The 16,851-nt window shown below is 43.8% G+C and overlaps 1 protein-coding gene across 1 annotated transcript in view; it reads right to left on the reverse strand.

Annotated features, from left to right (window-relative positions):
• LOC115132827 (xin actin-binding repeat-containing protein 2-like) overlaps positions 1-16,851 on the reverse strand; it is a 57,549-nt gene that overhangs the window by 23,977 nt on the left and 16,721 nt on the right. The window contains 1 exon segment of the mRNA XM_029665568.2: positions 5,951-6,071. Within this exon segment, the coding sequence (XP_029521428.2) occupies positions 5,951-6,071 (121 nt within the window).

Below are 16,851 nucleotides of genomic sequence, written 5' to 3' on the forward strand. Positions count from 1 at the left end.
CTAGATCGGCCTCAAGTACTTGGTCTCGATGTCTCTACTGAGTACGCTCACAGTCGGACAGTCGGAGAGCATTCCAGGCGAAATAACTAAGTCATATCAGATCGGGAAAAACAAGCTGACTTCATGCATACTTAACAATCCCACATCCTCGTGGAATCATGCTTCCTTTCGCAATTTTACATTTTATTCATTTAGCAGACGCTCTTATCCAGAGCATCTTACAGGAGCAACTAGGGTCAAGTGCCTTGCTTAAGGGCACATCGACAGATCCCTCGCCTAGATAACGCAGGGATTCGAACCATCGACCCCTCGGTCACCGGTCCAATCAGCATCGTCTGACAACTCTATACTTCTGGAACACATTTAGAAGACTCTGCTGTAATTCCAGTCCTGTTTTACATGGTAAAACAACCTAGTCGTACAGTACACGCAACCAAAAGCTGTATAAAACTGAAGAGGCAATCTACTCTCAACACAGTCAATTCACCATTCAGCCTCTCATTCATCCAGTACATATAGTATCTCTCTCTCTCTCTCTCTCTCTCTCTCTCTCTCTCTCTCTCTCCACATATCTCTCGAAGTGTCTTTGTGTGTCTCACTCAAATCAATCATGTGGCAATGAATGTCAGTCCACCTTTACATGCAGAATATTGCAACACACTGAAAGGCTATGAAGGTTGTAAAGACTGGCTTACTTACTGTAGTGCTCTCTATGCCTTTAGCACAACTGTGTACCTCAGACAATACAATCCCTCAGATAATGTTGAAGGGCCTTGAAATCCCCTGAGAGCCAGCAGCAGGGTCTTTTCGCCCAGCCGTTAAAAGAGAAAACTAAACAAAACCCTGGGAGGTGATTTAATGAGGGTTGGAGACCGGCTCCAGCAGTGTGCGATCAGCTCAGCTCTGTGGGGCCTAGTGGACAGTGACAGCTGATTTTATTTTAGATGCCCCCCCTTCCTAAAAGACGGAGCTCAGGAGGGGTAGGGGGGCTTTTTTTAGATGAGGTACCCTACATTCCCTTTACCTTAAGTCACACGGACCTAACGGAACAGACGTTCCTCACTGAGACCTCGAAACCGGACCCGCATCCCTCGTTTCTCAGAGTGGAGGGGAAAAGACGAAGGGATGGGGTGAGTAATCAACCCAGTGAGAGGATCGACCCAGATAACCTCATACACGTCCCCAAATCCAGAAATATTGACAACGATGATTCACCATGATGACGTTCTTTTAATATCTTTGATGATGAAATGCGTGAATCCACCCTAGGCTCCCTTTTAAGAGCCACAGGCAGCAGGACTTTTTACATGCCAGAAATGAAAAGTAGAAAATGAAGGGGACTGAGTAGAGGGCAGACACCTGAGGTTCAGGGATCTCCCTTGGCTGCCCGGGCCCAGATGGGGAACAGGGATACCAGATGGACATGAGTCCCCTCTGAGACCACAACAGAGCCGCCTGTCATAGCTCGCCCTGATGCATCAGCCATGATCATGGCATTTACAACACACTATATACAAATATATCTCAGATCTTAGTGTGTGTGTGTGTGTTTGTGGTACCGGGCCTGTCTAAGTAACTGAGTGACGCTGCTCCCTCTTTGTGCCATCGAGGCTCCCTCCCCTTAAGTTACTGCCCAGCCTTTCTGAACTGCCTGGCTGAACAGCACCTTATCATCTGAAGATGGAAGAACATCGCCCAACACCTACCAGATCTCTACATTAGTTTTGTTTGTTTTAACAAGCGTATTTAAAATGATCTTTGTAATGAAAAGCACTATATAAAATAAATCTATTATTATTGCTTTTATTATTATTATTAAAGCCACTTGTGTTCTGGGAATCGAAACATTTCCAGGAACTGTTACATAAATGCATGCCTTAAAGCTAGAATCCTTAGTTGCTAGATCCATTTTTGGACTTGATTGATTCTCATTGATTCTTGAAGAATATCTTACAACTGCTTAACGAGTTTAGTTCAACTGTCGTACCCCATCAGAACCCCAAATAGCTTTACTCCAATGTTTATAAAACATCATGAATGTAAACAAACACTGTAGAGATTCAAAACATGGTTAAAACTATACATTTGATATCATAAATTTGAGTGTGGTTAAATTTCTCCAGCATCATTACTTAGCTTTTTAGCTAAACAGGGGAGTGTGTTTTGTTATTGTTTCAATTAAGAATTCTATCTTAAGAACACACATAAATGAAATACAATATTTTGTGACTGGAAACTTGGCCCTTTACTTGACATACAAGAAGTATCATTCAATAATTTATCATTGAACTGACATCATGTTGTAGTTAAAGGGCAATTCTGCCACTATTCAACCTCATATTCACCATCTCCAGCACCAAACCAGTGTTTACATACAGTGGGGTCCAAATGTATTGATACCCTTGTTAAAGATGAGCAATAATAAGTGTATAAAATAAATAATTAAAATACTGAGCTGTGTTATATGCTCCAAAGAATTGATCAGAGAAAGAGATTTTGTTTAACAAGAAAGACATTTTCTTTTTTACCTCTTAAGGATCCGCCCCTTTTTTTCAATTTTTGCCTAAAATGACTTACCCAAATCTAACTGCCTGTAGCTCAGGCCCTGAAGCAAGGATATGCATATTCTTGATACCATTTGAAAGAAAACACTTTGAAGTTTGTGGAAATGTGAATGTAGGAATGTAGGATAATATAACACATTAGACAAAAGATCATGCAAAGAAAAAAAACAAAGATCATAATGTATTATTCCAGCCCAGGTGCAATTTAGATTTTGGTCACTAGATGCCAGCAGTGTATGTGCATAGTTTTGACTGATCCAATGAACCAATGCATTTCTGTTCAAAATGTTGTATCAAGACTGCCCAAATGTGCCTAATTTGTTTATTAATAACTTGTAAACTGTAAATTGGACAGTGCAGTTAGATTAACAAGAATTTAATATTTCTGCCGATATTAGACATGTCTACGTCCTGGAAAATGTTCTTGTTACTTACAACCTCATGATAATCACATTAGGCTACGTTAGCTCAACGGTCCCATGGGGGATGCACCAATCCTGAAGAAGTTTTAAGGTAGGAATCAAAATGATTGACACCCCTGAAGATTATTATAAATAAAGAAGTCAAAAGTGTAGTATTTGGTCCCATATTCGTAGCAATGACTCTACAAACTTGTTCGTTTTGGTTGTGTTTCCGATTATTTTGTGTCCAATAGAAATGCGTGGTAAATAATGTATTGTTTCATTTTGAAATACCTTTTATTGTAAACATAATATGTTTCTAAACGCTACTACATTAATGTGGATGCCACAATGATTACGGATAATCCTAAATGAATTGTGAATAATGATGAGTGAGAAAGTTACAGTGTCAAAGATCATACCCCCAGGACAGGCTATCCTCCCTGTTATTGGTAATGGCGAAGAGGTTAGCATTGTCTTGGGGTTATGGTCTTTGACCCTCTGTAACTTTCTCACTAACCTGCAGAAAGAGAAAAGAGCTCAGCATGAAAGAGGGGAGTAAACTTTGCCCAACAAGAACGAGCTCCCCTTAAGCCAATGACCTTGTGAGAGTAGCTTCATCACACTAACTTCTCTCATTCAGGCCTGTAATCAAAGACTGATTAGCATTAGCTCGCTCAAGGCACCAATGTGCAGACCCTGACATATCTTGACATTCTACCCAGGGTACTCCTGGTTCTGTTCAGAAAGCCTCCAGGTATTGTATAGTTCACTAAATTCAAATAGATAGCAGCGATTGTTGTTTTCTGGCCCTGCAGAGGAAACACAGTGCATACCAGAGGAGGCTATTGGCAGGAGCTATAGGAGGAAGGGTTTCATTGTATTGGCTGGAAATGAATGAATGGAACAGTATCAAGCATATGGAAACCACATGATTGACTCCATTCCAGCCGTTACAATGAGCCCTTCCTCCTATATCTCCTCCCACCAGCCTCCTCTGGTGTGTAAGTACCCCCAGAGTCAGACATAGCAGTGCATCGACGAAAGGAAAGCCTGGTTATCTCTGCCGTAGGAACCTGTGCCATGCTGATAATCCCTCTGAAATTGCACATGGATTTCCTGTTCGTGGAGTGTAAACAAACTCGCCCGGAATATCTGATGTCATAGACGGTATCCCTTGGCGCTTTATCAGCTAGCTAACGCCTGCAGGCCTTCAAAGGGTTAATAATGAACGCATTTCACAAATTCTGGAAACTTTTTTTGCTAAGGCACAGTAGATGTGTATGCAAATTCACTGGCAAGACTTATTTTCAGGTCAGTGTTTAGACAACAGTTTATGTTGTGTGCTGACTGTCTAGGTAGAGACGCTTGTCCCTCAAAGCACCTTAGCCCTCTGATTCTGTTTGAGTATTGCGCTTAATGTAAGATAATGGGAGGAAGTGAACTTTTGCCATTTAGAGAAGCCCTAAGAGAAACAATGTGGATCAATAGGTGTCAATCTGAGTGACTGGAGCTTCGATTTCCAATTCAAGCAGGTATCCTGAGGCTAAAATCTCCTCCAATAACCTTCGTTGGATAAAATTACCAAAACAAATTTGCATTGTTTAACAAAATCAGTGGTGCTTTTCCCAACGGAGCGTATCCCCTGATATTATAAAATAATATCACTACAACTGTGAATATTACATTCCATGTAAAAAATATAGTGTTGTTTGGACCCACAGGTGTGGGATATACAAAACCAGACCCAGAATCCACTGGGATATACAAAAGGGAGATATTGTAACCAAGGTTGTCTATTTAAAAGACAAAAGCATGCTGCTTCAGAGGTGAGGTTGGTGCTTGTTTAAAGCACAAAGCTCAGTGCGTCGTTCACAGGTCTTTATTTAACACGGTGGCTTCGGGAAAACAGCTCCTTTACCTCTGTCACTCACTGTGAGCTGTAAATCACATGATGCTGTCACTAGCATGACACTGTCAATCGGTCAGCTCTCACAAACCCTCATCACTTACACCCACACCGGTCTGCAAAGGCCACAGTGTCATCCAACTTTAGCCACCACAGTGATTTAGGACTGGTTAACCATTTCACATGGCCGAGGTAACATTTGAGAAGAGAAAAAAAAACATTCTGGAGATTGAACTGCTGTATATAGGTTGTTACTGAAACCACAACAACAACTAGGAGTAATGTCGTGGGTGTGTGTGTGTGTGAGTGTGTGTCTGTGTGAGTGTCTGTGAGTGTGTGTGTGTCTGTGAGTGTGTGTGTGTCTGTCTGTGTGTGTGTCTGTCAGTAAGTATGTGAGTGGAACACACAGTGAGCTGTCAACATGTCCATCAATCCACTGAGCCTTTCTGTCTCTCTTACACACACACACACACACACACACTCACTCACTCACAGAAGCACCTCAACATGACCCCAATGTCACACACTCAAGCACTATCTCTCTCAGGTCACGTCCTCTGCCTTCACATGTGTAAATCATTTAAATGGAGTGAAACAGTGAAATTATTTGTGGATGGTTTTCCATAAAGAAACATATATCTGAGGACCTTTTTAAATGAGAAATACTGCAGTTTTTTAGACGGAGAATACTGCACCTTCCCCACGACTACTCTGTACAGACAATGTTATCAGTTTCAGTGGAAAAGGGGAAACAGTGCAGCCACTCAGCAACTTCTCCTATCACAGTAATGGAAACACTGTTTGTGTATCTAGGGTTGTTCATTTTCTGCCTCGGATGATACTCCATTCCCAGAGTTGATTTGATCCCACACAGGACAACACAGTACATTCTCAACATACAAGCTCGTCTTCAGATTTCTCTCTCAAGTACACATAACCGGTATCACATTCTGTAGCTGATATGTGGATTTGAGGAAATTCTATGAAAGTTGTGCTACCTGATTTCTGATGGAATAAAAGTCCTGGAGGAGGAGGAGGTAGGGCAGTGTGTAATACTACAGTGATGAACTACTTACAGAGGCTGGGGTCATGAGCTGAGGCCATCTTCTCACCAGGTGATGGGTCCCTCTTCTGGTCAAGCTGGTAGCTACTGGCTGGGGCTCTTCTGGATGGGCTGGACTGTACGGCTCTCACTTCCTGGTTAGGGAAAGGGAGGGAGGGAGGAGAGAGACAAGATGGGTAGGTTAGTATATTATCAGAGGAAACACCTGTGCTTTCCCAGAAGAGGGTGGTGATTGAGGTACAGGTCATAGCTCAATCGGCACACACACACATACACACACACACATTCCCATATCTGAAAAATGATCCACCCAGTGAGTGTTAGGTGTCATTGAACCCCTGGACACCAGTGGAACATTATCGTTGGTAGCGAGGATATCTGTCTGTTGACTGGATGGCAAACAAACCTCTGAACGTACAGCGCAAACACTGACGACCTTGACTGGAATGTGCAAAACAGGCATCGACTGGAATGTTACAGCAAACAAAAGACTCCAGTGAATTTTAATTGGCAAACTCTTGGTGTGTGTAGCAGCTTAAGGCTCCACCCTTCAACAGAATCGTAGGTTACACAACTACCGTGTTAGACAAAACGCAATATTATAATGCAAAACATGTCTCGTTGTTAGTGGTATATCCTTGAGGCATACAATCTTGTGTTTCCCGAAGTGGTTTTTTGTGTGTCAAATGTAGAAACCAGTAGAATAAGCACGCCTAGTTTTCTTGCAAATCAGCACTGTCTTTCCAAAAACGATTTGCAAATCAAATGTGTTCCCTGTGGTATTTCATCTACAGATTCCCAGCGGGACCTGGGGAAGAGTGACAACAAGCAAACAACAACGCAAGGACACAACAGACGATGCTCCAAAACACACTGCCGCAATCAGAGGAGCGCACCTGAGACAAATCTGGGACACACACAAAGACACAAAGACACAATGTATTTGAAGGGCGTGTCCATGAGAGGAACAGCTTGTGCGGTTTTGTGTTCGAGGTCACAGGTCCCAAAACAGAGTGAACAGAGTTAACCTGTGGTCTGGGTTCTTCGATTGACTGAATGTGGGATTTAGTCCCTCACACTTCAAGCTTTGTCAACAGCAGTACAGCAGTAAACACCATGTCGCTGAACACTCCATTCTGAGACTGTGAAGCTCGAACCACTCCTCTCCTCAGGAACAAGTTCCCAGCCTCCCACTGGATCGTCTTACCAGTTCTGTTGACGTCTCCCGTTATTTAATAATGATAAACAGTACGTCTACGGCAGCATTGTGTGTTGCTCCGGAGATGTTTAAGAGCGTCATTAGTGGCAATAAAACTGCTGTTTGAACAGCATTCGTGTCTGTGAAGTGGGGATTGATGGTATAGAGAGGACTGTGTGCTAATCTCGAGATTAGGGTTCCATTCAATCTAATCCACAAGGGGATTTTGGAGTTAAATCTCCTGTAAATAATAATGCTCCACTGCAAACATGTTGGCACAGTGATCTTATTTTACTGTTTACAACAATCCAGTTGCACATTGTATCACAGCAAGCAAGTGGTGTATTCTAATTGATTTCATTGGATAGGGCCGGCAGTCATGTTACCGGGCAGACTGGGCTCGAGCCTCTCTGTGGCTATTCAGCTCTGAGGTCATGATTTCAACAAACAGGGCAGGATGTCAAACATCTTTATCAGCGGAGTGAGGATTTACATCACATAATATAGGCAGCAATTATGTGACATATTCCTATACAAAACATGCCATATCCCTACTGTGTATATATACAGTTGAAGTCGGAAGTTTACATACACTTAGGTTGGAGTCATTAAAACTCGTTTTTCAGCCACTCCACAAATTCCTTGTTAACAAACTATACATTTACATTTAAGTCATTTAGCAGACGCTCTTATCCAGAGCGACTTACAAATTGGTGCGTTCACCTTAAGACATCCAGTGGAACAGCCACTTTACAATAGTGCATCTAAATATTTTAAGGGGGGTGAGAAGGATTACTTTATCCTATCCTAGGTATTCCTGAAGAGGTGGGGTTTCAGGTGTCTCCGGAAGGTGGTGATTGACTCCGCTGTCCTGGCGTCGTGAGGGAGTTTGTTCCACCATTGGGGGGCCAGAGCAGCGAACAGTTTTGACTGGGCTGCGCGGGAACTGTACTTCCTCAGTGGTAGGGAGGCGAGCAGGCCAGAGGTGGATGAACGCAGTGCCCTTGTTTGGGTGTAGGGCCTGATCAGAGCCTGGAGGTACTGAGGTGCCGTTCCCCTCACAGCTCCGTAGGCAAGCACCATGGTCTTGTAGCGGATGCGAGCTTCAACTGGAAGCCAGTGGAGAGAGCGGAGGAGCGGGGTGACGTGAGAGAACTTGGGAAGGTTGAACACCAGACGGGCTGCGGCGTTCTGGATGAGTTGTAGGGGTTTAATGGCACAGGCAGGGAGCCCAGCCAACAGCGAGTTGCAGTAATCCAGACGGGAGATGACAAGTGCCTGGATTAGGACCTGCGCTGCTTCCTGTGTGAGGCAGGGTCGTACTCTGCGGATGTTGTAGAGCATGAACCTACAAGAACGGGCCACCGCCTTGATGTTAGTTGAGAACGACAGGGTGTTGTCCAGGATCACGCCAAGGTTCTTAGCGCTCTGGGAGGAGGACACAATGGAGTTGTCAACCGTGATGGCGAGATCATGGAACGGGCAGTCCTTCCCCGGGAGGAAGAGCAGCTCCGTCTTGCCGAGGTTCAGCTTGAGGTGGTGATCCGTCATCCACACTGATATGTCTGCCAGACATGCAGAGATGCGATTCGCCACCTGGTCATCAGAAGGGGGAAAGGAGAAGATTAATTGTGTGTCGTCTGCATAGCAATGATAGGAGAGACCATGTGAGGTTATGACAGAGCCAAGTGACTTGGTGTATAGCGAGAATAGGAGAGGGCCTAGAACAGAGCCCTGGGGGACGCCAGTGGTGAGAGCGCGTGGTGAGGAGACAGATTCTCGCCACGCCACCTGGTAGGCGCGACCTGTCAGGTAGGACGCAATCCAAGCGTGGGCCGCGCCGGAGATGCCCAACTCGGAGAGGGTGGAGAGGAGGATCTGATGGTTCACAGTATCGAAGGCAGCCGATAGGTCTAGAAGGATGAGAGCAGAGGAGAGAGAGTTAGCTTTAGCAGTGCGGAGGGCCTCCGTGATACAGAGAAGAGCAGTCTCAGTTGAATGACTAGTCTTGAAACCTGACTGATTTGGATCAAGAAGGTCATTCTGAGAGAGATAGCGGGAGAGCTGGCCAAGGACGGCACGTTCAAGAGTTTTGGAGAGAAAAGAAAGAAGGGATACTGGTCTGTAGTTGTTGACATCGGAGGGATCGAGTGTAGGTTTTTTCAGAAGGGGTGCAACTCTCGCTCTCTTGAAGACAGAAGGGACGTAGCCAGCGGTCAGGGATGAGTTGATGAGCGAGGTGAGGTAAGGGAGAAGGTCTCCGGAAATGGTCTGGAGAAGAGAGGAGGGAATAGGGTCAAGCGGGCAGGTTGTTGGGCGGCCGGCCGTCACAAGACGCGAGATTTCATCTGGAGAGAGAGGGGAGAAAGAGGTCAGAGCACAGGGTAGGGCAGTGTGAGCAGAACCAGCGGTGTCGTTTGACTTAGCAAACGAGGATCGGATGTCGTCGACCTTCTTTTCAAAATGGTTGACGAAGTCATCTGCAGAGAGGGGGGGGGGAGGATTCAGGAGGGAGGAGAAGGTGGCAAAGAGCTTCCTAGGGTTAGAGGCAGATGCTTGGAATTTAGAGTGGTAGAAAGTGGCTTTAGCAGCAGAGACAGAAGAGGAAAATGTAGAGAGGAGGGAGTGAAAGGATGCCAGGTCCGCAGGGAGGCGAGTTTTCCTCCATTTCCGCTCGGCTGCCCGGAGCCCTGTTCTGTGAGCTCGCAATGAGTCGTCGAGCCACGGAGCAGGAGGGGAGGACCGAGCCGGCCTGGAGGATAGGGGACATAGAGAATCAAGGGATGCAGAAAGGGAGGAGAGGAGGGTTGAGGAGGCAGAATCAGGAGATAGGTTGGAGAAGGTTTGAGCAGAGGGAAGAGATGATAGGATGGAAGAGGAGAGAGTAGCGGGGGAGAGAGAGCGAAGATTGGGACGGCGCGATACCATCCGAGTAGGGGATGAGAGCAAGAGGGAAAAGGATACAAGGTAGTGGTCGGAGACTTGGAGGGGAGTTGCAGTGAGGTTAGTGGAAGAACAGCATCTAGTAAAGATGAGGTCGAGCGTATTGCCTGCCTTGTGAGTAGAGGGGGAAGGTGAGAGGGTGAGGTCAAAAGAGGAGAGGAGTGGAAAGAAGGAGGCAGAGAGGAATGAGTCAAAGGTAGACGTGGGGAGGTTAAAGTCGCCCAGAACTGTGAGAGGTGAGCCGTCCTCAGGAAAGGAGCTTATCAAGGCATCAAGCTCATTGATGAACTCTCCGAGGGAACCTGGAGGGCGATAAATGATAAGGATGTTAAGCTTGAAAGGGCTGGTAACTGTGACAGCATGGAATTCAAAGGAGGCGATAGACAGATGGGTAAGGGGAGAAAGAGAGAATGACCACTTGGGAGAGATGAGGATCCCGGTGCCACCACCCCGCTGACCAGAAGCTCTCGGGGTGTGCGAGAACACGTGGGCGGACGAAGAGAGAGCAGTAGGAGTAGCAGTGTTATCTGTGGTGATCCATGTTTCCGTCAGTGCCAAGAAGTCGAGGGACTGGAGGGAGGCATAGGCTGAGATGAACTCTGCCTTGTTGGCCGCAGATCGGCAGTTCCAGAGGCTACCGGAGACCTGGAACTCCACGTGGGTCGTGCGCGCTGGGACCACCAGATTAGAGTAGCCGCGGCCACGCGGTGTGGAGCGTTTGTATGGTCTGTGCAGAGAGGAGAGAACAGGGATAGACAGACACATAGTTGACAGACTACAGAAGAGGCTACGCTAATGCAAAGGAGATTGGAATGACAAGTGGACTACACGTCTCGAATGTTCAGAAAGTTAAGCTTACGTAGCAGGAATCTTATTGACTAAAATAATTCAAATGATACAGTACTGCTGAAGTAGGCTAGCTGGCAGTGGCTGCGTTGTTGTTGTTCTATCTCTCTATAGTGCTGTTTCTTGTATTATGGTCTCTTGTTTCTTTAGAGGTTTCACTTTGTTGTCCTTTTTCTTTTCCTTTTTCTTCTGTCCTTATTTTGTCTTCCTTTCTTCTGTTAACTAGATATTTTTATCTATAGTCGGTTAGGACATCTACTTTGTGCATGACACAAGTAATTTTTTCAACAATTGTTACAGACAGATTATTTCACTTATAATTCACTGTATCACAATTGCAGTGTCAGAAGTTTACATACACACGGTTGACAGTGCCTTTAAACAGCTTGGAAAATTCCTGAAAAGGATGTTTAGAAGCTTCGAATAGGCTAATTGGCATCATTTGAGTCAATCGGAAGTGTATCTGTGGATGTATTACAAAGCCTACCTTCAAACTCGGTGCCATTTTCATGAGAAAATCAGCCATGACCTCAGAAAATTGTGGACCTCCACAAGTCTGGTTCATCCTTGTGAGCAATCTCCAACCGCCTGAAGGTACCACGTTCATCTGTACAAACAATAGTATGCAAGTATAAACACCATGGGACCACGCAGCCGTCATACCGCTCAGGAAGAAGACGCGTTCTGTCTCCTAGAGATGAACGTACTTTGGTGCGAAAAGTGCAAATCAATCCCAGAACAACAGCAAAGGACCTTGTGAAGATGCTGGAGGAAACAGGTACAAAAGTATCTACATCCACAGTAAAACGAGTCCTATATTGACATAACCTGAAAGGCCGCTCAGCAAGGAAGAAGCCACTGCTCAAAAAACGTCATAAAAAAGCCAGACTACGGTTTGCAACTGCACATGGGGACAAAGATCGTACTTTTTGGAGAAATGTCCTCTGGTCTGATGAAACAGAAATTTAACTGTTTCGCCATAATGACCATCGTTATGTTTGGAGGAAAAGGGGGAGGCTAGCAAGCCGAAGAACACCATCCCAACCGTGAAGCACGGGGGTGGCAGCATCATGTAGTGGGGGTGCTTTGCTTCAGGAGGGACTGGTGCACTTCACAAAATAAATGGTCTCATGAGGGAGGACAATTATGTGGATATATTGAAGCAACATCACAAGACATCAGTCAGGAATTTAAAGCTTGTTTGCAAATGGGTCTTCCAAATGGACAATGACCCCAAGCATACTTCCAAAGTTGTGGCAAAACCCTGTTCCGCTAGCGGAACCAATCGCCAACAGCCAATGAAATTGCAGGTCTCCAAATACAAATCAACAGAAATCTCATACATCAAATTTCTCTAACATAGAAGTATTAGGCACCATTTTAAAGATACAATTCTCGTTAATCCAGCCACAGTGTCTGATTTCAAAAATGCTTTACAGCAAAAGCTCCACAAACGATTATGTTAGGTCACCACCAACTCATAGAAAAACCCAGCCATTTTTCCAGCCAAAGAGAGGAGTCACAAAAATCACAGAGATTAAATTAATCACTAACCTTTGATGATCTTCATCAGATGACACTCATAGGACTTCATGTTACACAATACATGTATGTTTTGTTCGATCAAGTTCATATTTATATCCCAAAATCTTATTTTACATTGGCGTGTTATGTTCAGTAGTTCCAAAACATGCAGTGATATTGTAGAGAGCCACATGAATTCACAGAAATACTCATTATAAATGTTGATGAAAATTCAAGTGTTATGCAAGGAACTTCAGATACACTTCTCCTTCATGCAACCGCTGTGTCAGATTTTTTTTTAACTAATGGAAAAAGCATAATCTGAGAACGGCGCTCAGAGCCCAAACCAGCCAGAGCTATATCTGCCATGTTGGGTAGTCAACATTAGTCATAAATAGTATTATAAATATTCACTTACCTTTGATGATCTTCATCCGAATGCACTCCCAGGAATCACAGTTCCACAATAAATGCTTGTTTTGTTCGATAATGTCCATAATTTATGTCCATTTATGTCCAAATTGCTTCATTTGTTAGGGCGTTTGGTAATCAAATCCAAAAGCGCGTTCTGGTCCAGTCGGACGAAAAGTTCAAAAAGTTATATTACAGGTCGAAGAAACTTGTCAAACTAAGTATAGAATCAATCTTTAGGATGTTTTTATCATAAATGTTCAATAATATTCCAACCGGAGAATTCCATTGTCTGTAGAAAAGCAATGGAACGAGAGATACCTCTCATGTGAAAGCGCACGACTGAGAACGAGGCTAGTGGAAGACCCCTTAGTCAAACAGCTCTGATCCGGCCCCCCTTCACAGGAGCAGCCTGAAACAACATTCTAAAGACGTTTAACATCTAGTGGAAGCCGTAGGAAGTGCAAAATAACCCATATCCCACTGTGAATTTGATAGGGCCTGAGTTCAAAAACTACAAACCTCAGATTTCCCACCTCCTGTTTGGATTTCAGAGTGTTTTCTATCCAATACTAATAATAATATGCATATATTTGCATCTATTGACTGAGTAGGAGGCAGTTCACTCTGGGCACGCACCTATAGATAATTTGTGGGCAGAACTGAAAAAGCATGTGCGAGCAAGGAGGCCTACAAACCTGACTCAGTTACAACAGCACTGTCAGGAGGAATTGGCCAAAAGTCACCCAACTTATTGTGGGAAGCTTGTGGAAGGCTACCCGAAACGTTTGACCCAAGTTAAACAATTTAAAGGCAATGCTACCAAATACTAATTGAGTGTATGTGAACTTCTGTCCCACTGGGATTGTGATGAAAGAAATAAAAGCTGAAATAAATCATTCTCTCTACTATTATTCTGACATTTCACATTCTTAAAATAAAGTGGTGATCTTAACTGACCTAAGACAGGACATTTTTATTAGTATTAAATGTCAGGAATTGTGAAAAACTGAAATGAAATGTATTTGGCTAAGGTGTATGTAAACATCAATATATATATGGTCATTCAGCAGTTACTCATGTATTTCATCACCCATTCCCATTAAAATGGATCAAATGTTTTCTGCTTTTCTCCACTATCATGCCACAGCATCTCCTGTTCTGAAGAGGAATGGGGGTCAGATAAACCACAGACAGGAGGCCATTTCCCAGGGCTCCCTGTTAGCCAGATCTTGTCCTCCATATATTCCCGTTGGCCCTGCCACAGCTTCCCCGTCAGCTTCCCCGTCAGCCTGGGGAATCATTCCCCTTACGCTCCCCTTGACAGACTGACATCATTAATAAGGTACGTGCTTCAGGAAATCTACCAGCCTCAGAGACAATCCTACAGGAAAAATAAATAACCCTTTTAAGGGTGTCTCACTAATGAATTCAATGCCACCCATCCATGACATTAATGCTGATATGACAGCGTGCACAGTAAAACGGTGAGGCCGGTCGGACACATGTCAGGGGAAACCATGGCGATGACATCAGTTTTTTATATGGAGCTGCAGATTAGGAAGTGACATCGCGACCTGTTGTTTTGTGTCACCTGGGGGTGCACTAATGCACAACCATGCCTATTCAAATCCAGTAAAGCACGTCATACAGCAGCTATAGGTGATCTCTCTCTCTCTCTCTCTCTGTGTCTGTATAGAAAAAGGAGTTCTGGCTGAGATGACGGACTAGAAGGGGTTGTTGAGGGAAATGGCAGCTCATATGTGACTGGATCACCGCTTGGAGGGAAGCTTTGTTTCAAATGATGCACACACAGACGCACATATACACACCACCAAGCCCGATTGCTCCTGGCTAGGAGGTCTAATGTTGTGAGAGCTGCCTTATCGCTTTCCTGGCACAACATGAAGTGACATGAAGATGACTCATCAGGATCCACAGCTGATAGTCAAGACAGAGACATACCATTAGGCTGTAGGAGGCATCTGCCTTGCTGCTGGTGGAGAACATCTCATTTTTCTTTCCTCGCCTTAAATCAATCCAATGCTTTACTAATGGATCCAATGTTTTCAGTTACAGTGTCACAAAACTTGCTTCACCTGAGCACGTACTGTACCTGAACAAGTTTGATTTCACGTTCTCCTCCTCTTATTGAAATAACAAAGCTTTAGTTTCTGGTTTGGAAGCTTTTGCTGAAACTCCAGATATTTCCTGTCTTTGAAGGTCACCCAGAGGCACTTAACAGACTCCAAAGTGTCTCATCCAAACCTTGGCACAAGCTTCTCTTTCCATCTGAGTTATTTGTTTGCATCCAATGCCATAAGCTTTCCTCACAATCCAAACGTTTGCAGTGAAGAATATTGTACAGTACAATTCTCTATTGACTCTCACCATTATTAGGAAACACAGGCCACTGAGATCCACCCACTTATATTTCACTCTCAAGCCAACACAGTCACAAAAGTGTTGCAGTGAGGATAGAAAGATAGAGATGAGAGCGGGGAGAGCAAGAGATAAAGGGGGATACCTAGTCAGTTGTACGACTGAATGCATTCAACTGTAAGAGTTAGTGACGATAGTTGGCAGTAGAAAGCCTAAATAGTATATTTGACCTTTCAGCTTCCCTATCAAATCTAGACATTTCAAGCAGACAATTAACAACAATGACAAATTATTTGATGCAAAAACCTAAGAAAGAAATTGGGAAACCCGTCCAACCAAAAACATAGAGATCCAGAAAACCACAGCCTACGCTTTCACTATGGTGAATCACTAAAACAATACAGAAATACACTACGGAAAAAGAAGGAACAGCACGTCAGAATTCAGCTCAATGTAATTGAAGAACCCATAGAATCTAACCACTTCTGGTAAAATTGGAACACTCTAAACAAACAACAACACGAAGAGTTATCTATGCAAAACGGAGATGTATTGGTAAACCACTTCTCCAATCTTTTGACCCTATAACAAAGATCAAACAGCAAAGACATAATCAATTAAAAGTCTTAGAATCAACTATTAAAGACCACCATAACCCACTGGATTCTCCAATTACATTGAATGAACTACAGGGCAATTTCTTCAATGAAAACAATGTACTGAGCAAATGTCAAATTGGCTTTTTACTAAATTACGGTATGACAGACCATGTATTCACCCTGCACACTCTAATTGACAAACAAACAAACCAAAACAAAGACAAAGTCTTCTCGTGCTTTGTTGATTTCTCATAAGCTTTTGACTCAATTTGGCATGAAGGTCTGCTATATAATCACAAAAAATCTGCTATGTAATAATAAAATGGTGTTGGGGGAAAACATTATAAAATCCATAAATGTCCAAAAAAGCAAACATTTCTTTCCAAAGGGTGTTGGGGTGAGAAAGAGATGCAACTTGAGCCCCTACGTATTCAACATATATACAGTTGGGCAAAAAAGTATTTAGTCAGCCACCAATTGTGCAAGTTCTCCCACTTAAAAAGATGAGAGAGGCCTGTAATTTTCATCATAGGTACACTTCAACTATGACAGACAAAATGAGAAAAAATTATCCAGAAAATCACATTGTAGGATTTTTATGAATTTATTTTCAAATGATGGTGGAAAATAAGTATTTGGTCAATAACAAAAAGTTTATCTCAATACTTTGTTGTATACCATTTGTTGGCAATGACAGAGGTCAAACGTTTTCTGTAAGTCTTCACAAGGTTTTCACACACTGTTGCTGGTATTTTGGCCCATTCCTCCATGCAGATCTCCTCTAGAGCAGTGATGTTTTGTGGCTGTTGCTGGGCAACACGGACTTTCAACTCCCTCCAAAGATTTTCTATGGGGTTGAAATCTGGAGACTGGCTAGGCCACTCCAGGACCTGGAAATGCTTCTTACGAAGCCACTCCTTCGTTGCCCGGGCAGTGTGTTTGGGATCATTGTCATGCTGAAAGACCCAGCCACGTTTCATCTTCAATGCCCTTGCTGATGGAAGGAGGTTT

The sequence above is a fragment of the Oncorhynchus nerka genome, linkage group LG2 (genome assembly GCF_034236695.1).
Source record: "Oncorhynchus nerka isolate Pitt River linkage group LG2, Oner_Uvic_2.0, whole genome shotgun sequence".
Taxonomy (NCBI): Eukaryota; Metazoa; Chordata; class Actinopteri; order Salmoniformes; family Salmonidae; genus Oncorhynchus; species Oncorhynchus nerka.